The following is a 25,374-nucleotide window of genomic DNA, read 5'->3' on the forward strand; positions in this document are numbered from 1 at the left end:
ATAATGGAATAAGAGAAATTTGTATGAGACTGAATTTGAAAGTAGTTCAATTTTTAAAAAGGCAGGACTTAATGGGAAAAGTTCCATCCTATCCTCTGAGTTGTATTCATAAATTTTCAGAAATTTATTTCTTCTAATACACAGGTTATACAAGTTGATCTTTTGGCAACAAACTAGAATTAGGCTGGCTGTATATTGGTCACAGAATTATCTTTAAAAAAAAGCCTCAAGTATAAAAGTAAACAAGTGCTTTTTATAGTAGTAATTTTGGTTTTTTTTAACATACAATATAACCACAAAGACTTAATACAAATCCAACTCTGTTAAAATTCAAGACATACATAAACTGCCTTTAATTTTGCAGTGTTTTTAAAAATTGATAAATTCTAAAGTTTTATTATGCAGTGAAGTGACATTTTCAGAAATGATATTTGGGCATGCCAATACTTTAGCAACAAAATTCTTCTGGGCTTGAATTCTTTTGAAACAGAACATTGAGTATTTACAGTACAATGCTGGAAAGCTGGTTTCTCTGAGTGAAGGTTTATTTTCTGTTTCTCCTATCAACCTCAAGGAAGATATGAAAACTGTGAACTAAATTACATTATGTGGTAGACAAACACCTGAAGATATTACAGTGCTGAATCGGTGCTTCTCTTCAGTAATATCTTTTGGAGATCCTAGAATCCCTTAACAGATTTTTCTATCAGTGCTTCAAATTTTAATTTGCCCAAACCAGAAAGAAAAAACAATCTGGTTACTATCTTCATATGTCTTTCCAATGCCTTTATTTAAAGTAAATCTAAAATTGTCTTCTGCTGAAATGTGATCTTCTGTGCTTTTGCCTTTCAGGATTCTAAGTGTTGAGATGTTTCTCTGCTGTCATCTTTTGGAATAGTATCTCTGGTGATGGGTAGAAATAAAATAGCTCGTGAAGCAAGTGAGGTATAATCCAAAGCAAATGCGGGTAAACTAGTAGGATACATGTTCTTGACAACAGTAGTCCCCAGAAGATAACTGTATCATTTTGGACTGCATAAAAATGCAAGTATCCTATTTAAATTTAGCATCAAAGTTCATCCAGTCCTCCAGGCTAAGATTATAATTCAGTCTGAAATCATACATACTTTATAAAGTCTGTACAAGAATTCAAGTTCTGGCCAGTTTGAATCCTCATTGAGGTCTAGCAGTTGTGGGAAATTAGCCCTCCCAGCCTTCCCAAAGTTGCCCTCTGTAAAACAGATATAAAAGACATATCATTAGTTCATTGTCACTGTAACCATTTGGGCTATGAAACAGAAGCCTAATTTTACCAGGGTCACACAAGGAAAAGAAACTCAACCATCGGGGGGGGGGGGGGCTATGCGTGCCACCTTCTATAAAAGTAGATCATTATCTCCCTTACTTGGCAACTGAACTTTTAGTGGGAATTTGACATATTCCTTAATACTGACTTTGTCACTGTTTGGTTTAATTCCATTGCACTCGGATAACTGATGCCATGTTTAAACCAAGTGTGTACAAAGGTCTACAAAAACGGCAAAATATGTAGCACAGGACTTTCTTACACTTGGTTATGAAATGTACTGTTTATCTTCCTAAAGTTTATTGTTTCCAATGTACTGTGATTATAGGTGGTCCTCAGTTAACAACCATTTGTTAAGCAACTGTTCAAACTTACGATGGCACTGAATGAATGGTACTTGGAGTTCTGGTCGTTGCAGTGCCCTCATGGCCCATGATCGCGATTTGTGACTTTTCCTGCTAGAATCCCAAAAGCAAAGTCAATGGGAAAGCCAGCAGGAAGTTGGAAGCCACAGTCACATGAGGTCCTCATTTAATGACCTGTGATGATTCGCTTAATGACAGTAATGGGGACTGCCAGAACTGCTATTGCTAAGCAGTGTGTTCACATGATGTCACACTTTACAACCGCATTGCTTAGCAATGGAAATTCCAGTCCCAATTACCATTGTTAAACAAGGACTACCTGTAATCTAATATTTAAACCTGGGCTGAAGTTTGAGCTCCAGCTTTCGCTTTACTGGAGATATCCAGTAGCCTGCTGGCACATTTGCCTAATGCACTGTATAAGCATCATAAGGCAGCATTCCACTATGGCTAACATGCAAATCCAGAACATAGAAAGAAAAGATCCTCTTCTAAATATTGGAGCTCCATGATACAGTAATTCAACTCTGAAGGTTCCATTATATTAGTAATGAACCCAGTAAACCTTTTGCTAGAGACTCTAAGTATTAGATGAGGTCCATCGTTCTGTCAACCTATTCTCTGTGAAGAAGATGGTTTAAGGATAGGAGGATACATGAAGTGGTAAATATCTACTGTATGCAAGAAAGAAATAAAAACAAGTCTAATGATTTACGTGAATAAATTCCCAACTTACAGTGACTTGGATGATGAAGTTCTTTTCACGTCTGGCCATTTTCGACGCTGAAACTGCCTAATTTTTGAGCCACAATAGGAGAGAAAAATTAGCCACATGTGTTATCGCCAAAAAAGAGAGAGAGAGAGAGAGAAAGAAAAGAAAAGAAAAGAAAAGAAAAGAAAAAGTAACCATGCTGAGTATACAAAATATCGAACATTTCTAACATTAAAGTACCAAAAGGAATCCAATGTTTTGCTGTCCTCAGCATTCCCTAATTCTCTCTGCCTAGGGATTATTTCAATATCCAGTGTAGATTTACTTCCAGGGGATGGGGAAACATGTAGTTTAAGTAGTAGTACCTGTATTGTTCATAGCTTCCATCTTTAAGACCTAAATGAAGAAAATAATACGAATTACCAGCATTTATGGAAGCAAGGGGAAAAAAAGCATGTTTTAAGTCTGTAAAGGCAAAATAGACTTTTAAAAGTTTGTTTTTTAAGGACTGTGACACTTTCCAAACACAGAGATTTGAGAGAGCAAACCACACCAGCTGCATGTACAAAAAGGTAGTTCAAGGCTGAATTAAGAATCCATACATTCAAGTTACATTCTCATAATAAAACCAAGACTGGTTCACATTTACTGTATATATCCCTACTGCAGCTTGGCACAGAGGCAAATGGATGGAATAATGAATTTAAATGAAGTCATTGAGTTAAGTCATCCTCTGCACTTTTTTCCATTGTTATTGCTCAACTATGTTCCATTACAAACTCCACATATAGGTAATAACCAACATTTCATCACTTTTATACCAAGATCCTTGAAATCAGAAAGTTCCCAGTGTCTGTACCCCTATTCATCTTGTCATGATAAACGCTGGAATTTATTTATAGCTTCATACCGCACCCTTCTTAATCAGAACTGGTGGAATTAATGAGGAGACTTCCCACAAAATCTATAGAAAGTTTAAGCATCTGATTAAAATCTATCCCTGATTTAAGAGTTCCTGCTTAAACTACTTAAAGGAACGTACAGGTCGCTTTAAATAATATCATTTCAATTATTTAAACACATTCCTCTTACCAAGGTGAAAATAAGAACTCAACGTACCAAGTTCCATGTTTCGGGTCCTTGGGTTGCATTGTTTATGCCCTTTACAACTTCTCAGTTCCATGAGCTGCACGTGCAGTTGATTGAGAACATCTCTGTGTAGTGTGTTTACTGCATTAATTAGCTGCAAGTAGATAAAGGTTTTAAATCATAGTAGGTATTCATTGGGCAGAGTAGACATTGCACTGGTTTTCTTCCATAGGTGTAATTTTATTTTAAAAAATCAGATGCAAATCCACGATACCAAAGAATACACTGAATTTGCTCTTCCAAAAATCCAATTGACTCTTTTTTTTTTGGTGCCTTTGGGTCAGTGTTGACTGCCTGGACAAGCCCCTGCTGCTTTCTTGGCAAGTTTTTGGGAAATGGTTTGCCACCGCCTGCTTCCTAGGGCTGAGAGAGAGGGACTGGCCCAAGGTCACCCAGCTGGCTTTGTGCCTAAGCGGGGAGTAGAACTCACAGTCTCCCAGTTCCTAGCCTGGTGCCTCAACCACTACACCGGACTCAACTGTCTCTTAGGCACTCCTAAAAGAGAGTGTATCTGACCCACCGCAAAATGTGCCACTCCAGCTGATCTGTTACTGTCATGTAAAAGGGTAAATCCACAGCAGGTTCAGCTTTGTTTTTTTGTATCACAGAAAGCTGAGCATGGGCAAACACTGTACCTTCAGTTCTTTTTAATTACCTGGTAAGGGTCAGTGTTCAGGTCAAAGTACTCAAGGAAGCCGGTAGCAAATTCACAGAACAGAAAGTTGTGTGTCTCGTTGATCGTCCTCATACACCAGTACGTGTTGTTGTTTGCACTGGTACAAGCACAGAATGGACCCACTACAAAGAAAAGGTTAACGTTACAGTTGTAAAGTACTTTCCAAATACGCTGCCCAGAGTCACTTCTTGTGAGATGGGCGGCCATATAAATGCGATTAATAAATGCAGGGAGAGGTCTCTTACATGTCCACAAGGGGGCAGTCTGCCAGTGCTGGTTGTCATGTGTGAAGCATGTCAGGCCTGGCATGCTACATGTGTCGTTGTTTTTGATTCTTTTCAGCAGCTTCCTGAGTTTCTTCTTTCGCCTCTGTTCCCGGAGGAGCCACAACTTATCCTTCTCCTGAAGGGCTTTCCTGAGCACCAAGATCAAGAATTCATACTAAGCCAATAATTCACAAATTGTCGACAAAAATGAAACCAACTGCTTTACAGACCCAGAAGGCTATCATAGACAATCTGAGAGGGGATTCTCCCCCCACCTCACCTCACTTTTTACAGAACAGAAAAGTTAATTTTGTGATGCTAACTTTACCTTTTTTTTTTTTTATGCCTTTGAGTCAGTTTTTGACTCTTGGCGACTGCTTGGACAAGTCCCTGCAGTTTTCTTGGCAAGATTTTGGAAGTGGTTTGGCATTGCCTGCTTCCAAGGGCTGAGAGGGGAGTGACTGGCCCAAGGTCACCCAGCTGGCTTCATGCCTAAAGCCTGACTAGAACTCACGGTTTCCAACTTTCTAGTCTGGTGCCTTAAGGCAGTGTTTCTCAACCTTGGCAACTTGAAGATGTGTACACTTCCACACATGGAATTCCCCAGCCAGCCATGCTGGCTGGGGAATTCTGGGAGTTGAAGTCCACACATCTTCAAGCTTCCAAGGCTGAGAAACACTGCCTTAAGCACCACACCAAAGTGGCTCTCTTAACTTTACTCACACCTGTTTATTTGTCAGGACCCAGATGGCCGATATTATGGTTATAAGTGTATACAGTAGCTTCCAGTCAATAATCCAAAATTCTTGAGGCAGAAATCTACTGAGGTGGTAAATGTGTACCCGTGAGGGAAATTTTCAAACAAACACCATGCATACCAACACTCATTCCCAATCTTTATAAGGAGAAAATTTGCTTTCTGAAACCTTGCCAATCCCTTTCAATGGGGATTTGGGCCATTTCTTTAAAGGAATATGCAAACTGAGGTTCAGGAAAAATGGAGATAGAATTGTGCACTGTTACTTCAGGCTGGATATATTTCCTTTTTAAAAAATACTTCCCAATTTGTTTTTTTTTTTAAGTCTGCGTATAATAGAATTATAGAGTTATACTGAGTCCAAGTCCCTGCAGCAATCTCCATGAAAGCATCTATGATAAATGTCCGTTCATTCTCTTCTTGTCTTGAAGGTGCCCCATAAGACGCGCACGCCACCTATGATATATTAAGTACTAAAACTTAGCCTCCATGTTCCTATCTATGCTATGCTAGCTAATACAATCATATAGTTTTTTTTATTTTTGTATTGCAGGCACCTATAAAGATAAGACATTTTTCCTGTATGCTGAAGTGGTCCAGTTCAAAATTGTATCACCTCATTCTGCACAATACTGTCTTCTCAACATTTGATTTAGCTTTTAGATGAAATGGGTCAACCAGTTAGTCTGAAGTTCTCAGTACATGCATGGCCAAAGGGGCACAGTTCTCTATGACGATCCCAAACAACTGTAAACCATGGCCAACATAGCAGAGTGCATTCATAATTTTCTCAGACTTCTTAATTAGCAAGACCAAAATATTAAACTGGAACTACTTCACATCTGTTACCCATTTAGATGACTCTGCACTTACTTGAAAGGATGGAGACCAGATCCTTTGTGCCTCAGTTTGCCTTTGTGCTTTGATTGGAAGCTGAAAAACAAATATCCCAGTTCTACAATTATCTAACGCACAATTCTTTATCTTTGTATATTTGTGCTCCCCTACTCCGAAGCTAGGGGCAGTTTATAAAACTGAGAAAACCAGGATTATAATCTAAAACATAGTCCTCTGATATCTTATTAGATCCATGGTCCTTTCAAAACTTTTTTTTTTAAAGTTCTCTAGAAGTTATCTGGCTTTTGTTTCTATGCAACAAAGAGAGAAAATACACAACAAGCTCTACAACATTGAGAATCCAGAGTGCTCCTCCAAACTAGTTTCCCTTCAGCAAATGAAGAAATAAATCTTCGTATTGTATCACTTTAGAGTGCAGTTTAAGAGTTCCTTGCAATTGTCTCACTGAAAGAAGAAGAGGCAGGTAAGCAAGCTCCAGTTTTCTATTTTGAGACACAACTTTTTATACAGGGGTTTATTACTGGTTTTTAGACTTAAAAAAGGTAACAGAGAATGACAAGACATTAATGTGAAAGAAAAGCTGGGTTATTTGGAAGGCCTTAAGTTGCTTTCATACTCAGGCTGGTAGACTGAGTGTTAACATGGTCATATGAGGGAGCTCCACTGCAGATCATGCAGTATTTCCTACTTCGACCTTTGTTAGAGATAGACCGTTACACACCTCAGGATCTCAGTGAAACCAACTCACAAGGGCTGAAATATATAGAGGTGGAAGGAAGGCTGACATGATGTCTGAGTGTGAGGATACAACTGTTGGTGACAATTGGACCAAACGTTTATTGTATTGTAAAGCAGGAGGTAGGTCTGATGTCCTGCTTGCCAGATGATTTCAGATAAGCAGTAGCACTAGCTGGGCCTAAAACAGAGACTGATATTCTCTTTCTCTTCTCACTGGCAGGAGCAGCTCCTACCAGGAATTGAAAGAACAGCCTGGAATTAAAAGAGCAGCCTGGGGGTGGGTGGGGGCACATAATAAAAGAAGCCACTAAGGTAATGCCTCTGACAAGATAAATATTCTCAGAGCAGAATATTCTCTTCAAGCTTTTTGAAGGCTTATAACTATAATCTATTTTCCTACAGTGTCTGGCAGAAATGGGAGAACAAATATCAAATCTTTGATGCTTCTTTTGCCCAGCTTTTGCCACATATGGAACAGGAAGCCTTAGAGCTTCTTTGGCCATGCCCCCAAGTAGGGAGGTGCAAATATTCAGGTCTGAGGTGGCAAACTATTTTTGGGTCTGGTGGGGACGTATTCCCTGTACTCTTGCCTTTTCCTGCTTATTTAGCAGTTGCACAGTGGCAGAAAAATATACATTTGAGTATAGGAGGCCTTAAGGAGGTGGCAACAGGTACAGTGAGCTTCTTCCAGGTACCACTGACAAGTACAGCCCACCCATCCACATGAGGTTTGAAGTACCCTTCCCACTTCAGATCTGAATACTGCACACCTCTGCTCCTGAGTTTAGGTAATATATGGGAAGCTATGGTGACAAGAACTTCTTGACTGAAGGGAATTTTGGCCAACTCTGTTCTAACCATTTGCTCTCCACTTAACCTAACTAGAAACATACAATTCAAATTCAGCTTGACAGAAGAGAATTTTCTTTTAAATTTTCTTTCAAAGGAGAGGAAAACTTTGAAGACATTCTCATAGGTAGTGTTCTTGTACTTATTTACTTAAGCACAGGGTATGTGTATGAATATCTTGTTTTTTATAGTACAATAATCTCTACAGCAGTCAGCAGGTTCATGGGTTTCCATTACTTCACTGAATTACCAAAGGAAGTGATCATGAGGGATCCCCATTCATGGGCTTTTTTCTGGTGGGGACATATGAACAACCCGGGAGGCTTCAAAGTGATTGAAAGATGTGTAAGAAAAAACAACATATCAGCAGTAGCTACTTCCACCTCTTCCAAGAATAAAGTTCAAGCCAAGATAATTTAAAAAGGAGATCCCAAGTATGTTGAGTCCAAATCTCTGGGACCTGTGTATTCCAAAGAGGTTGAAGACTGCTCTTTGATGTGTACTTTGATGCGTGAAGGCTATAAAATTTCAAACTTGAAAAAAACTCCCAAAAGCAAGTAGGTGCTAGCTACGTCAGGATAGGAGGAACTGTCCTGAAATGATGTTTTTGTTTTTAATAGTGTGACGACAGGAGAATGTTCCTTGGCTTTCTTTTCTGCCTTGCTGGACTGGACACAATAAGGCATTGGAATTACCAAGGCACTGGAACCTTGGCTTTAATAAGAAGATTGCTCTGTATCTGCAGAATAGTCTTGTGCCTTGTGTGCCTCTATCCAAACTTTTAACTGCTTTCTACTTATTCCACTTTCCAACTCCAAAGAAGCAGTAGAAAGTACCTTATTTTGTTACAATCACATTCCTCTGGTCGCTTCTTCTTCAGATGACCTCTCACCTCTCGCAGGTTTTTAATTTTGTTTTGTAGAGTTTCAATCTAACAATAAAAAATTAAGAACAAATGGGGTGGATGCAAAATTAATTGATTTGGTTTCTATCATTCAATTTGTCCAGATAATAGACATTAAATCCCTTTCTTTAAAACCTCTCTATATCTCCCAGTTGTTCTATTTTAACTTTTGTTTTTGAAAAGCAGGAGAGTTTATGCTAAAGTTCCAAACTTACCCTTTAGCCAGAAGTCAAGATTATTATTACAATTACTATGTAGTGTTTCCTACTCAGTTCAGCAGTGGAAATTTGAAAGAAGCAGTAAGAACATTTTCTAGCAAGAAACATAACTTGATTTCTGGAGGAAGATCACCTTACTGCTGTAATTACATCAGAGATGGAAAAAATATTTTTCCATTATTTTCTATTATTGGCAGGCAATGAGATACAGCCAAGGTGGGGCAATTTATACTAGCACTTACAAGTAAACTGAAGAACATTTTGAAATGAATGCGGCTTTTTACAGACTAAGGGCTGACTCAGTTTTTTGTTTTATTATTTTTGTCAAGTTAGGGGTTATTTTAATTGATGGTTAACAAGTAATTCCCATGCCTCATGTATTTATGGGGAATTTATTGAGAAATCTGGGAGATGTGCATTTCTTTCAATCTTTGAATTGTCAAAGACTACCACTTGTAGATATGTTTACATGTGCACTTTGGGGACAAGAAGAAAATAGGAAAAACAGACCACTTATGAGCCTTTAATATAATCTTAATGCAAAGGAACCAGCCCTTAAGATTTTATATTTCTTTACACTATAAAGACATGATTTTATGTTCACTTATTATGATACTTCTGACTCACATGTTCCCTGTGCTGCCCTTCTAGTGCACTATGTAATTAAGGGTATTAGAATAGCTTCAACAATGACCTTCTGTTTGCAGAAGGGTTTTTGACTGAGCAGAGGCCTCTACGGATTTTTCATGATTCCTTCTCCTCTGGTCTCCTGTACCCCCAAAACCATATCCTTAGGTTCCTTAGGACAATGCAGAATTTGGCAAAAGGAAGAACTGATGATTGTAGCTTCATTAAGGGAAGCTGTATTAAGGGAAGATGTTCTCCTTCATTAAGTTCTTCCAGGAACAAAAGTGAACTATTATATGCAACCTATTTTTGTCAGCATAAATTGCCTGAATCACAGGCTGATAAATTGATAATCAAGAAGGAGCTTTATTCTCCACAATACGTTCTCATTTCACAGCTGATCCAGACATCAGCTAAAGGTAGTATCAGACTATTTAACATGCTGGCTTGCTGTCATTAATCACTGTGTGATCTTTTCTTGAGTAGAACAAGGAGACAACACTGTTTAGAAGAGATTGTGCCTGTGAGACTGGAGCCTTGTTCACAAAAAAAGTCCACTCAAGACGCCTTGGAATTTGGAAATGTGATTCAAATGATGATTCACAAGGGCATAAACACTAACCTCATGGTCTATATGAAGCTTATGGTCCTTCCAGGCTTGCAATGAATTATACAAGTCTGTGTCACATTGAACAGTGTCATTCTCTAAAATGTAGCATCTGTTCAAAAAAAGAAAAAGGTCATTATACTGGAAGCAATGACTAGCTGTTGGAAGCAGACTGCATTACATTCATGAAGATCTTTTTGAACTAGCTTAGCTAATATGACTCTGGGGAAGAAAGAGGGGCAACTCCCCAAATGCAACCTGAGCAAACAATCTGTGCAATGGAAACTAAAATTTGTTGTGAGGCTGAAATGTCAGTAGAGAAAACCAAGTGTGCTGCCTTGAATTACTTGGAGGAGAAATTTACTCTAAACATTTTTTAAAAAAATAAGCAAAAGCTTACTAAGGGTTGAGAAATCTAAGTATAAACACAAACACTGGCACTTAGAAATTTATGTGTTCTTGAGTATGCACTTGCTGGTATTATCAGTCAGCTTCTGCAGAATGTAGACAAACATTTAACAAAATATATTAGGCAACCTTGTTCTTAGGTCTAGCCACCCTATGCCAAAACTCTAAAGCTTATAATAGCATATGTTTTATTATTATTCCAGTCAGCTTCAATTTTAAAGCGGACACATACAGGACTTTATTTGCTGGATTATGAAGCCCCTCCAAGTATGGAGATTACACAATGTAGGTGTAACTAAGGAAATATACACCTAGCTCATTGGGTTAAGCCTGGAGTTTTTGCTACATTTGTTTCCATGTGTACTAATGCAGAAAAGAAGCATGGAATCTTTATCTCTGGGGCTCTTGCTGTTCTCTGAGCTTGGTTTTTCCTGTAGACATTTCATTACCAGACTAGGTAACATCATCAGTGCATTGAAGAATGAAGTTTCCTGGTTGCTTATATGTAGCACCTTGCCCTGCTAGTCTTGGCTGGGGTGTGGTTTCTTCCTTGATTAGGGCACTGTTTCTTACTTGAACCATTACGCTCAGAGAACACCAACAACCCAACAGTTCAACCTTGAACTGCCTATATTCTCTACTATTAGATCTATAACTCTGGAATTTTGATTTTTCTTCCTTTCTTGTCTATGCTGTAAAGTACTATGTCCCCTGATAAACAAAATGACACAAATATATAGCACGGTATATGTTTCTGTGTACACATAATGTTGCATATATAGTAAAGTATATAAATTATAAAAATCGCAATCCACTAATTAATCTCTACAAAGACTTACCGGTGTGTCACTTTTATTAAGTTTGGTGCTGTATTCTCCAAAACACTGCCCGTGCCACTGTATTCTTCCATATCCTTAGCATCATCAACTCCTCCTCCTCCTTTTCCTCCTCCTGGTTCTTGATAATTTTTGCGTCTATTTGTGATATTCCATGGTAAAACAGGCTGGTAGCCATCCTCCAAATCCAAATTATATACCTTTCCATCAAGTTCAACAGACACTGAGCGAATTGAACGACTTCGAATGTATTCTACATGGGAGGTGGGGGAGAGAAATTAAGAACACCATTTGTCTGTATTTAACAGGTCAAATATGGATTGATATGAAATATACTGCTGAAAAATTGGTTAGGTCTGAGATGGAAGAATTCTTTATTTCCAAAAATGATTTTTTTTTTCAGACAGTGATCTGGTTCTAGAGGCAAAATATCAATTCCTACATACATAATCCAGATTTTATTATAAATTTAATATTATTAGGAAAGAGCTTATTGGAAACATGCCTTCTGCTATAATGGGGACACATTTTGTTTACTTTTGTTCTTGTTAAAACTTGTGTTTTTCATGTTACGTTATGATTTTAATTTTTGACAATGTACTTTTGAATGCACTGTTGAACTTTAATTGCAAATTTATGGGAAATGCTATTGTAACCTGCTAAGAATGACCGATTACAATAAGCTAAAATTGAATGGATGGATGGATAGATGTGAAAGCCAAAGGAGATGAAACTGCAAAAATATACCTTGTTTTGTACAACAACTGAGAATAATTTATTATGCCTTAAATACTTGGTAGGTTTTAGAAAAGCCAAATTAACCTTGAATTGGTTCTCCCTGGCTTAAATTAACTTCCAGCTAGTATGGGATTGTTACAGAGCTAACATTTTGTGCATTTGAGCAAATAATCTCTCAGCGCTTCATATGTCAGACTATTAAGCTCTAAATGGGGAAGAACGAAAAAGTGGCAGAGATTTTTTAAGTGGCCTGTATAAATGATATATAAGCCTACTGTAATATTCATTATACAATATGACTTCCCTACAGAAGATCTTGAATAAAGATTTTATGTGGCCTAAATTTAAGGAAGTAATCAAATAGTTTTTAGTGCATGTTTTTATAGAACTTCTTTTACTGAAACAGTTTATTTCTACCTTTCTGCCATATGATGGCAGCACAAGTTCAGAAAGCTGAAAAGAAGTGAGAATAAATGATACTCAATGTGAATGTTTCAAGCATTCCAAAGGGCCACAGAAGTGGCTTTTGCTTTCAATTTCCTTGAAACTGCTTTCCCATCTAGAGAATTCTGAAGAACAGCAACTGAAGACTATTACGCCCTTTTTCTTATTTCTAATTGCTCTCTATTTCAATTTTTTCCTATTAAGCCAGCAATTCCCTGCTCCTTAAACCCCAGTTCCAATTCAACAATACACCCAGTTCCAAGCTTTGTTGCATCCTATTTCTCTTGCTTTTCTATTCACAAACAATTTACCCATTTGAGTGAAACTCTCGATTACAATTCCCCTTCCCTCTGGTCATGAAATCCCAGAACCTTCTCCAATTTGATGTTCTCCATTTCAACTCCCAGAAATTGCCAGAAGTTTTAAGCTCACTAGATGGCTTTACCCTCACTTCCCAGACTCAGTAATGCTGGGCAGGATAATAGTACTGAAACTTATACAAATATATATGATCAGTATTTCTTATATCAGTCCCATTTCTAATAATTCCTAAGAAGGAGTCAACAATTTGTACTGTTTGCATAGCATTTAGAAGTGATGGGTCTGTTGAGTTATTCACAGAGTTATTTGCCCACCTGGGACTCTAACTCTCCACCTGAGGCTTAGCCAGGTGAATCATAACTTAAGGGGAAAAGTAGGTTCTAATTTATGGAACATTTGAGTAAAATGAGGAAACTCCCTTCCTTTTTAATACTAAGAGGAAATTCTAAGAAGTTACACCCAAACAGAAGAACCAAAAAGAAACTTTCTCAGCAAGAATGAAGTTTCCTTTGTTGTGAGCCTTGTATTTGAAATCATTTGCTGGTTTCAAAGAACACCACCCATTGTAAAAACTGAATAAAATATAAGATTTATAAATGCTAAATAATTTTCAAACAACAACCAACCAATTACCAAAAATGAATCTGTTGAGCTGTTTGTCTTCCAAAGGAGAGATTTTTATACAAACAGAGCACAGGAATGGTGTTTTTCAATGAAACTCAAAGAAACAGACGCCCTTACTTTTTAACTTCGATTGATACAGTAGCGCTTAAAAGTTTGTGAACCCTTTTCAATTTTCAATATTTCTGCATAAATATGACCCAAAACATGATCTGTTCACACAAATCCTAAAACTAGATAATGTGATGGAATCTATCCTACAAGGAGGAGTGATGTGGGAGATCAAGGCTATCAGGAAGGAGAGAGTGCACTCCAGGAGGGGAAAGGAGACAAGAGACAACACAGTCCGCAGGGGGAGTGTGAGAAGAGTAAGAGGTTAAGGGTAGCCGTTCCCTAGAATCTCACAGGCTATATCCACTAGTTGCTGTAGTATAGATTTAGTTTGGCAAGATTCTGTCTTTGAGTTGTACAGTAAGCAAATAAAGGAACTATACTTGACTGGACCATTTCATCATTGTTCTTGGGCTAGGCCTGACAGATAAAGAGAATCCAATTAAATAAATGAATCAAAAACATTACATTTGTTCATTGATTTGAGGAAAATGATCCAAAGCTCCATATTTGTGTGTGCCAAAAGTATGTGAATCTCCAGGATTATCAGTTCATTTAAAGGGGAAATTAGAGTCAGGCGTTTCAATCAATGGAATGATAATCAGGTGTGAGTATGGGAGGTCTTGCCTCATTTAAAGAACAGAATTCTGGGTATTCACTATCAAAGTCTGATCTTCACAACACAGGGATGTGAAAGTGTGTCATGGTTTGAACAAAGATTTCTGAGGACCTCCAAAAACAGTTGTGGATGTTTACCAGGCTGGAAAAGGTTACAGAACTATTCCTAAAGAATTTGGACTCCACCAGTCCATTGTCAGGCAGATCGTGTATAAATGGAGGCAATTCAACACCATTGTTACCCTCCCCAGGAGTGAATGGTCAACCAAGATCAGACCAAGAGCAAGGGACTACTCCGGGAAGTCTCAAAGAGCCCCATGGTAATGTCTATGGAACTAAAGGCCTGTCTTGCATTGGTGAACGTCAGTGTTCATGAGACCATCATCAGGAGAACACTGAACAACAATGGTGTGCATGGCAGGGTTGCAAGGAGAAAGCCATTACTTTCCATAAAGAACATTGCTGCCCATCTACAGTTTGTGAAAGACTATGTGGATAAGCCAGAAGGCTTTGGAAGAATGTTCTGTGGACAGATGAGACCAAAATATAACTTTTTGGCTTGAATGAAAAGTGTTATGTTTGGCACTCCAGCATAAGAATCTTATCCCATCTGTGAAACACGGTGATGGCAGTATTATGGGCTGGGCTTTGCCATCATTGATGGAACTATGAATTCTGAATTGTACCAACAAATTCTACAAGAAAATGTCAGGGTATCTGTCCGTGAACTGAAGCTCAAGAGAAAGTGGGTCACATTTTAGGTCATATTTATGAGAAATACTGAAAATTCAAAAGGGTTCACAAATTACTTTTAAGCACTGCTGTATGACAGCTTATATATAGCTAGTTGCTAAGAGACAAAAATATCAATATACACTGCCTAAATAAAGATAAATGCAAAATGAACCTCCTTTGGGAAATTTCCATGGCTTTTTAGGACCCCAAAGTGATATGTGCATATTTCTGTAAATTAAGAAAAGGGTTCATTAGATTAACTCTCTCACAAATCAGTTGTTTGGCAGCAGAATAGGAAAAGAATCTGATGATTCTGTGTTGTGTGATAATACTGCAGTACAACACCTGGAATAACTGCAGTAATTGCAGAGAAAATGAGGTAATGTTTTCTTAGAAAACCATAAACTTTGTACTGGCATAAGTGCACTAGCATTCAACTTGTTATTATCTGTTCTTTAAGCTCTCACCATTCATACCTGATTACTAGTTTGTACCTGCTGAATCAGTGTTTATATCTAACCTCACTGACAAATAATACTTTTCTCATGAAATATCATATATGAGCAGATGTGAAATGAATCCCATGCAGAGATATTATATCCCAGGATGCTGCCAGAACATTTCCCCCTTGTGTAAAATAGAAATGTAAGAGCATAAATGGGCTACCTCTGATGAACAAAAGGTGGAGATGCTCCTTTTTCACCCTTATGGCACTACTTCTCATCAAGAAGTGAAAGCTAACCTCTTAACTTACAAATATAAGTTGGGAAAGTCCTGCGATTGCTTGGGGTATGGAGGCTATTCTTACTTTTCCTTCCCCTACCCTCTCCACTGAAACCAGGGTAATTTTAAAACCATAGTGTTAGGGCCCTTCTATAAGGGTAAGATAGGAAATCAGAAGGCATCCATAACTGCAAACGGCATGTCCCATCCCTTTCAGAGAATGATTTGCAGGGCAATTCAGGCTCTTACTTCAATGTAGGCCAGGTCAGGAAACAGATACTTCAGGGATTCCAGGAATACTACTTTATTCTTGTAGGGTATATTAACAGAATCTTGAAAGCTTGTCCAAGTTTCTCTGTCCCATCTTATACTAAACAAAAATCAAGACTGGATTATTCTGAGTTTCTTTCTCATGCTTCATGTGTAATCTCTTCTCCAAGCCCCTTCTTAATGGCTTGCTCCTTCCTTCCCCCCTTAAACATTCTCTCATCCCTTCCCCAAGGTCAGCTCTAAATTCCTCTACACCTGAGCAATTTCCCCTGGATGGCCCATATTGCTGTTCTTCTTTTCAGTAAATGGAATGGTTGCTGCTCATAAAGCAGAGCTTGTCTGGTACACTTAATATGTATAAGGAATAGCTATCAGGATCTAACTATACCTACTCCTCTCTTTTTGTGTGCTATTTATGTAATAGATTTTCAAGAAATAGAGCCGATATTTGAATGAAGACTACACAGAACCCATCTTTCAAGTGTGTTTGTTAAAGCACAAGGTTCAGATGAGGAACTGTGTTCCAGTGCCCCAACTGCAATGGGGAGAATGGAGCTGTTTCTTCCTTTCACAATTTAAAAAATTATTTTATGTACATATAAGGCACAACTGCTGTGGGCTTGGGAGTCCTGTACATTTGAATCAGGGGGATAAGTCCATGGGATCTCTTAAAATGTATTTAAAATCGATTTATTTTGGCATCCTTTTTGGATTCTGAAATTTCATACAGGGCTTAATATAAATGTGGGAATTGTGCACATTGTTTAAAATTTTATATGGGATATAGAGCAGACAAATCCCCCAACCTTTGTCTAAAAATAGATGAAAAAGACAGGAATTCTATGAGAAAGAGCTATAGGGTTAAGATGTTACCTAGAAATCTACATTTTTTTGGCTATGTATTTCGGTGAAATGTCATCTAATGCCTTCAGATAAATTTAAAAAGCGATGATGCTATAAATGCAGCTGTTTTTAAAGGCCACACATAAATCCAGCTCATTCTTCTATTCTTATATATATATTCCTATATTCTGTTAGTGGTTAAGGCTTCAGGCTAGAAACCAGGAGACTGTGAGTTCTAGTCCCACCTTAGGCACGAAAGCTGGGTGGGTGACTTTGGGCCAGTCACTCTCAGCCCATGATATCAGGCTCGGGTGACTAGCCAGTCAGTCAGTTCCTGTCACAACCAATGGATCAATATTTGGTTGATGTGGGGGTGGGGGGGGGGGTAAGCAGACCCTGCACACGCGGGAAAAATGGTAGGATGAAAAAAAAATTCTGTTCAGCTACATGATTGGGGTAAGTCTGAATTTCCAGTCCTGTTACTAAACTCTGGTAAGCTGTTCTTGTAAGGACATTTGCATGATGTGCAAAATGTGATTGTGGTTGATAAAATGTGCTGAATTCAATCTGATTCTTCTTCCATGGTGTACTGAGATTACTTTCATTTACCTGTTGCATGCTTTGATTACTCAAAGTAGCTGCAATTCATACAAACATTTTTTTTCTTTCCTTTGTAAAACAACTACAGTTTATGGTGCATAAAACAGACAACCATGTCTTGAAAGGACATACATCCTCAATGTTTCTATTATGGGCAATTTTATATCTGGATCCCATCCCTGTTTCCTTTCCTTAAAATTCCTGCTGGGACTTTTTTAAACAATAAAGCTGGAAAGAGCTTAAACAGAGAGAGAAAAAAAGCTGTCAATGTAACTTAATTTGTAGTTGTTTTACTACTAAAGTCTAAATCATTGAGAATCAGGTGGCATACAAGTTTAATAAATTATTGTTGTTGGTTGCACAGTCAGCCAGATGTTTAGACTGGATTTGGCATTTTTATCCACCCATTGAGTCCTTCAATAGGAATTCAATGCTGACAAAGATCCGCATAGTCAAAGCTATGGTTTTTCCAGTAGTAATGTATGGCTGTGAGAGCTGGACCATAAAGAAGGCTGAGCGCCGAAGAATTGATGCCTTTGAACTGTGGTGCTGGAGAAGACACTTAAGAGTCCCCTGGACTGCTAGGAGGTCAAACCAGTCAATCTTAAAGGAAATCAACCCTGATTGCTCATTGGAAGGACTGATAATGAAGCTCAAGCTCAGATACTTTGGTCACCTAATGCGAAGAGAGGAGTCTTTGGAAAAGACCCTGATGCTGGGAAAGATTGAAGGCAAAAGGAGAAGAGGACGGCAGAGGATGAGATGGTTAGATAGCATCACTGAAGCAATGAGCATGAAACTGAGCAAAGTCAGGGAGGCAGTGAAGGACAGGAAGGCCTGGCGCAATATGGTTCATGGGGTCACGAAGAGTCGGACACGACTTAACGACTGAACAACAATTGAGTCCTTCCCAAGAACCTGGGATAGGCATCATCATCATCATTATTATTACTATTATTATTAGGTACAACCTTTTCACTTTCTATATGTTTTTGGCTGCCACTTTACACAGGACAGTAAAGAATGGCAGTTACATCACAGACTGACCACAGGTTTTGGGGGGTTTTTTTTTGCAACATATAGAAGAAATACACAACCATGTATAATTTGTAATTTTGTCTCTTCCCCTAACAGCTTATGGGACCATATGTTCAAATGAAACTCCAGAAATGCAATAACAGAATAAATGTATGTTGGAATATCAGCAATATATTTGAACTTTCAGTATAATTATGCCCTAGAGGGATTTTTGGGCCCTGGGAAAGCTTAATGTTTAACAATGTTTTAGACTTAATTATATCCAAATTCTGTGAGTATGCAGTGAAGCATAGTTTGTATTGCTCACATTTACGCTGTGTAGACTGGAAGGTAGGGGGGAAGAAAATAAAACAGATTTAATTTGATCTGTGGCACGCTAGGCCACCTTCAGAAAGTGAGGAATTTCTTCCTCCAACTGCTAAGTGGGAAACAGGAAATCTCATGTGTGAAAATATGAAGTTGTCTTAGGAACAGTGGAAGAGGAAGATCATTCAGGGACAGAACAAAGTCTCTGCATTCAAAAGATCCCAAGTTCAGCCCCAGCTATATCTAGATAGGATAGGAATAATGTCTGTCTCAGACCCCTAGATTTGCTGCTGGTGACCCATGGGTATAAACAGCTTCTTATGCTCCAAATAAATTCACTCCACTTTTCTTCGTCATCTTCAAAATTCTGAACTTGTAACCTTATCTCAGTGCTAATACAATATAGAATATTTTGTGATCCTTATACCCAATGGCCAGGTGGTCTGCAGTTCCACTAGCCATGTACTGTATGCACATCAGTATGCAGTTACTGATGCGCATACAGCAGCTTGTTGCATCCAGTTTCTCCTTACGTACATCCTATTACTAGCTCGAAGAGGAACACTAAAGTCAGAGACGCAGTTCTGGTATGAAATTTCTGAGAATCTCTCCAGTTTCCGCATGCAGAATATTATCCACTCTTCCTCCTCTTAGTTTTATTTGCTTGAGAGGGATAACAAAGGTAGAGGGGAAAAAATGTCCCTTCCAGCAGCAAAACATCAAATTTAAGCACTGGAAAGTGTTCTGTCCCAGCAAGACAAAACATTAACTACCTTGAAGAAAAATATCTGGATCACATACAGCAAATGAATTAACTACTGTGCATTTATTATGTGAACAGAAGATTATCTGGAAAGGCCCTCAGGTTTCTGATACTGAAGACTAAGAGACATAATTACACAGCCTAATTGGGATGTTACAGGGATTTGAAAAGTTGCTAATGAATTATTTGCAGAGTTCTTTATCTGTTTTAAACTTCATAAGTGGAGTTCAGATGTCTTCAGCATAATGCAGCATTTCTGTTGTTTCTATATCATGTTATGCTAAAATTCTGAAATAACTGTGTCACATTTAGGGTTATAATTTTTAAATAATTTAACTGAACCACAAGCTTAAGCATTATTTAAAGATTATCTGTTTTGCCACGCATTCTCGGCAGTTACAGTAGCTGGCAATTGCACCTGAGAACCAATAACTTTACTCACCTAAAAATTAGCTTAGTAGTTACTAATCAGCTTGCAAGGCAAATATATAGGAAGAAAATCAATTTAAACTCCCTGTTTGAAGCTTGTGCCAGGTCATTACTGAGAAAGTCTAATCTGCTAAATAATTAAAGCTCTGCATTTGTGAAGCGAGACGAAAGCAACTTTACAGACGAATAATAATTCTGAGCTGCTGTTGGACTCTTTTAATCTATAATTAAACTATGCACACTTCAAATGCATGCGTGTGTGCGTGTGGATTTTCAGCTGATTCAAGTTTAATGGAGGGCCTGCAGAATAGGCTGTGCCACAAAGTACCTGAGCTTTGCCAAAGAAAGTCAGCATGTTTTGGAGCCAGCTCCACTTTAATGTGAAAAGAAAACATTACATGGGAGCAGCAGCTTTGGGAACAACATCTACATGTGCTCTTATTATGAATAAATGATGCTCCAATACTCTGAGAACTAGTTAAGTGCAACAGCCAGGGCTATTGAAGCTTCTAAAACAGAATGCACATGTACAACTTAATGGTTATTATTTCAGTATTTATCAGGGTGCTTAACCCCCCCCCCCCCCCCGATCCTCTCAAGGGCAGAATCACATGCAGAGCCTGTGAAGCAGATTCCAAGATGCGGAATCCTTGGTGCTCTCTGAGCTTGGTTGTTTGCTTGCAGACATTTCATTACCCAACTAGGTAACTTCATCAGTGCGAGTGAGTGTGGGGTTTGCTCCCAGTTTATATACAGTAGCTTACCCTGCCAGTGTTGGTGGGGATGTGTTTTCTCCTTGGTAGTTCCTTGATTCCTACCAAGGAATCCTACCTTGTTCCTATCAAGGAGAATACCACATCCCAACCAACTTTGGCAGGGCAAGCTACTGTATATAAACTGGGAGCAAACCCCACACTCGCACTGATGTTACCTAGTTGGGTAATGAAACGTCTACAAGCAAACAACCAAGCTCAGAGAGCACCAAGGACTCCACAATTGAACCTGAGCTACATATATTCTCTTCTATTAGATTCCAAGATGCTGAGAGTGGGGGCACTAGAGGAGATGTGGGCAACTTAAGGCCCAACAATCCATAACTGAAAATTGACTACTGTATATAATTCTTACCATCCCGAGGTGGGATCACAGAAAAACTACAGAGTAGTCCCTAAAACAAACTTAACCTAGTTAAAACTCTCTAAATCCTGGCTTCTTTGCTGTATGAATGACACAGACCCACCCACTTTATTACACTGCCCAAGAAATGTAATGGATGGAGGAAATGAATCCTTTTTTCAAAGGCACCATAATGTTCCAATCCTGCTCTGAAAAAGGGATGGCTAATCCGTCAATTTTACTTTCTCTCACTTTCTCATTTTTGGGAATTAGTGTTGGTTTCTTATTTTGCCACTTGTAAACTCCCTTGGTTACATTCCTTTACTACTATACTTATCAGATCGGATTTCCAAAAATAATTATCTATAAAATGGAAGGAGGGATTATCTTATATTTGCAGAGAATAACAGAAGATACTGTTGAAAACAAACAAATGTGCAGACCTGCAGTCTTTTCAAAGACTTTTTTGACTTTTCAGTTTAAAAAGTCTTTGAAAATCAGATAAGCCTGGAGGTAAATGCTGATTGGGTGGGGCTACTTGCATACTGAATTTATTCTTTTATAATGCATAAACATTTTTTTTCTTTCCTTCTCTTTTCCCCTTCCTTTTCCTTTCCTATTGCAGTGGCCCTTTCCTTTCTATTCTATTTTTTTCTTATTTTTTGCTGGTTGTGCTGGAAGGAGGAGAAAGCATGTATATGTCTATTGTGAAAGAGGGAATGGTTGGTTTTTGCACATGAGGGAACAATTAATTTTATAAATGGGATATGGTATTTTACTGGCAATTAATTTTAACCATTAGTTATTATTCAGTTAATTTGAATTTGTCAAATTAGAAGTCTGTGTTCAAATATTAACTAAATAAATTTCTCCCTATTCCTAAAAAGCAAGCAAAGCTGATGTTCAAGTGTATTTATATACTTCTAATTAGCTCTGGATTCATCATTTTACAGTCCACAAAATGTGTTGGAAACATCCCATATATCTTCATATTTGTTTTTGTATTTTCATGCAAAAAACATATGCTTTTATGCTGATATTTGCAGAGAATTTTTTTTTAAAAAAAATTCTTGTGGTTAAAGTCTTTCAAGCAGGTACGCAATAAATAACTAACAGACCCGATTATATGGCAGCACTGAGCAGACTTTATCCGATCTTGAAAAAGCTAACCTGTGTCAAACTGACTAGCACCCAGATTGGAGGCAATCAGGAAAAGCACCTCCTGGAAGAGAGCAACAGCAGACCGCTTTTATAAGTAGTCCTCGATTAACTACCAGAAAATTGGTTGTTAAGTGGGGCAGTCATTAAGCGAGTCACCATGTGACCAGACCCAATTTTACGACCATTTTACAGCAGTCATTAAGCGAATCACTGTGGTCGTTAAGTGAATCCAGCTTCCCCAATGAACATTTTTTGTTGGAATTCATTTAACAACCACATGATTTGCTTAACGACCACAGTGATTCACTTAACTGTCATAAAAAAGGTCGCAAATTGTGATCACATGTCCCTGGGGTAGGGCGACGATTTGCAATGCTTGTAAGTGCGAGTACAGGTCATAAAGCACTTTTCCCAAGGCTGTCGTAACTTCAAACTGTCATTAAATGAACGGTCATTAAGGGAGGACTACCTGTACATTGTCCATGTAGCCATTAGGAGGCAAGTTCAGCTCTATTTAGACATACAACAGACATGTTGGGTTGAATCCAACTGTGACTGTCTTGTGGAATGAGATTGGTATAGATTCTTCCTTGTAGCACCCTATGAAATCTGCTGTTGAAGATTTTCTGGAGAGGAGGAGGAGGAGGAGGAGGAGAGGGAAGGGAACATCCATTGCATAACTCAATATTCACATGTGCAACATTGGGCGTGGTCCACTGCTCCAAAGTTGAGACATTTTAATTAATACTGATCTCTAAACCTAAATAGAATTACCTTTTCTATATGAGCCTGTTCATTCATTGAAATCTTTGAGAGATTTTCTTCCCTGTAACTTAGGAGTCCCTGATGAGGGCTTTGGAAAAAACATTTTCTATGGGCACATGCATTGCTAACAACCTTCCACTATCTTGCAAACTTCTTTTTTTTTACAGTAAGCCTTTTGATTGGTGGGTGGAAGCTATTTGTTGAACCCTTGAAAAATGAGTTGTCATTTTCTTTATTTGTTGCTCTCCCAGATTTTAGTTATTTTGTATTTCTGAATCATTATTTTTATATTATTTTTTAAGCTGCTTTGAGATTCTTTTTAATACACGCTTTGCTTTATTTCTCAAATATATATATATATTTAAACAAGTTAATTATCTGGAATGTTTTCCTCCATCACAGAAACACACAAGAATTTCACTTACTCTTCTTAGAGAATAATTTCTTTCGCCGCCCAATGGGACTCAGCTTGTATTCGTTCTCATCACAGTTGCAGTCCTCCTTATTCTTGCTGTAATACTTGGGCAGGAGGTTGGAGATTCCTTTACTACTGTCTGGAGCTATAAGGCTAGCCATGCCTTTGCACTTATGCAACTTTAGCTTCCCACTGGCATCTTCCACACACTGCCATTTCTGGAAAAGCAATTAAAAAGAAATAATGGAATGGTAAGGAATATATTCCTTCTATATTCTCTTGATATTTGAAATTAGTTGGTATTATCAGCGAGGTGGAAACATAGGATGGTGGGGAAGATCATGCTTGAAAGTATATTTCCTCATTTTTGTGTACCTGTGGTCCAGATCTTGTGAGGTTTTCTGGAGCCAATCAAAAACAGTAGTAGAGCAGGATATGATCCTTTCTAAAACAGCAACTTTCTAGAAGCAATATCAGAGCAGAATAAGCACTCTTCTAGAATAGAGTTTCTTGTGCAATTAAATAGCTTGAGAGTTGTGATTTCCTATTTGGCTTCCTCTCTCCAATCTACTAATTCTAAATAGGGAGGAACAGGTGGTGGATGTGATAAAACCATAACTATCAGGAACATTGATCCCAGGGATCATGGAAACCGGTGCAAGGGCCAAAATATAAGTGAGTAAATGTCTACCACACACACAGGCCCACACACATAGGCTGAAGATAAATACAAATCAAACGGTCAGAAACTAAAGGAGTCTAAAAGAAACTAGAGAACCTCAATCAAACCTTCTGTTTTTCAAAAGAGACAAGACTTTTCTTGCCATTTAGTTCAAAAGATACACTAAAGTCTGGAATATTGAACAAAAGGAAAAAAAAGTAATTGTACAACCTCTGCCTGGAGCAACTGATGAGGAAAGATGCCAATGATTATAGAAGAAACTGAACAAAGCATCACTAAGCTAGAACTCGTCAACAATTGCAGTTGTTCTACTACGAGGCAAGAACAATGAAGCCATCTAGTTATTTTGTTCAAGTATGAACTTGTAAAACTTTACGGAGACAATCCATGGTTTTGCAATGAAAGAGGTTAAGAAAGCACTTTGGGGTGGGGGGGCGTTATAAAATTATAAAATATTTACAATAGTTTTACTTTTATTTTAAAAATGAAAGCACGGACAGGGATATTCTATCAAACAAGAACAACAGGGGAGACAGATGTTTAAAAAAAAAAACACCCAGTGCTGCTGTAATCATAGTATCATTTTAGAATGATAGAAAATGTAATTTCAGAATAAAAATGGAAACTTTCTTTTCTGAGATTTTTATAGATTTTCTGGATGGGATCTGAATTACATGGTGGTCATTATTCTGCGCTTCCTGCTGCAAGATACCAGAACTTTGAGTGATCCAATAAAAAAAGGAAGGGGTAATTCAGAAATGCAAAAGCTTCCCCCGCTCACCCCCATAGTGCACAGTTCACTTATGAAGTATTGTTGTACTCTACATGTTGTACAACTTCATGTTGTAGCGATAGTCATCAACTTGGAAAGCTTTAAAAGGGGATTAAACAAATTCATGGAGGATCAAGTTATTGATGAGTAACAGTCGCAGTAGCTACATAGTACAACTAATAATTGTAACAGCTACATAAGCTTTCAAATATTAGCTACAGTAGGTTGCGGGGGAATATCCTTTGGCCCTGGATCATGTGGGAATACAATACTGGACTAGATAATCTTTGGTCTGATCCAGCACAGTTCTTTATGTTTTTCTATTACCATCCGAGAGGATTCATTTTAACATGCTCAAAACCACACTCACTGTCAATACAGTTTGCAAGGGAAAACCTTCTATGGACTATGTCAAAAATTTTGACTATGGTAACCCAAACAGAATCTACTACAAACATCAGAGCTAATAAACATATATATGCCATCAGTTTCATTTGTATGTAAAGAATTAGAACTCAGAATAATAATACTAGCACAGCATACACTTCCTTGATATGCTGTCTAATAAACACACAGCTAGATGCTCATCATGCAGTTCCCTTCTGGGTAAGCAATGTTTTGTAAGCA

The 25,374-nt window shown here is 38.1% G+C and overlaps 1 protein-coding gene across 8 annotated transcripts in view; it reads right to left on the minus strand.

The window, feature by feature from the left end:
* Positions 1-233: 233 nt before the first annotated feature.
* Positions 234-25,374, minus strand: part of SULF2 (sulfatase 2) — a 311,016-nt gene continuing 285,875 nt past the window's right edge. For all 8 annotated transcript variants that reach the window (XM_088154099.1, XM_088154096.1, XM_088154100.1 and 5 more), the window contains 11 exons: positions 23,304-23,511; positions 11,280-11,529; positions 10,048-10,144; positions 8,513-8,607; positions 6,105-6,164; positions 4,454-4,623; positions 4,188-4,330; positions 3,503-3,626; positions 2,749-2,779; positions 2,408-2,464; positions 234-1,231 (listed from right to left, as the gene is read on the minus strand). In XM_088154099.1, the coding sequence (XP_088010225.1) occupies positions 1,201-1,231; positions 2,408-2,464; positions 2,749-2,779; positions 3,503-3,626; positions 4,188-4,330; positions 4,454-4,623; positions 6,105-6,164; positions 8,513-8,607; positions 10,048-10,144; positions 11,280-11,529; positions 23,304-23,511 (1,266 nt within the window). In that variant the 3' untranslated portion in view covers positions 234-1,200. The remainder of the gene's footprint in view (positions 1,232-2,407; positions 2,465-2,748; positions 2,780-3,502; positions 3,627-4,187; positions 4,331-4,453; positions 4,624-6,104; positions 6,165-8,512; positions 8,608-10,047; positions 10,145-11,279; positions 11,530-23,303; positions 23,512-25,374) is intronic.

The sequence above is a fragment of the Python bivittatus genome, unplaced genomic scaffold, assembly GCF_059951505.1.
Source record: "Python bivittatus isolate LINGU-HERP-01145 unplaced genomic scaffold, Pbiv_v1 ctg000700_np1212, whole genome shotgun sequence".
NCBI lineage: Eukaryota > Metazoa > Chordata > Lepidosauria > Squamata > Pythonidae > Python > Python bivittatus.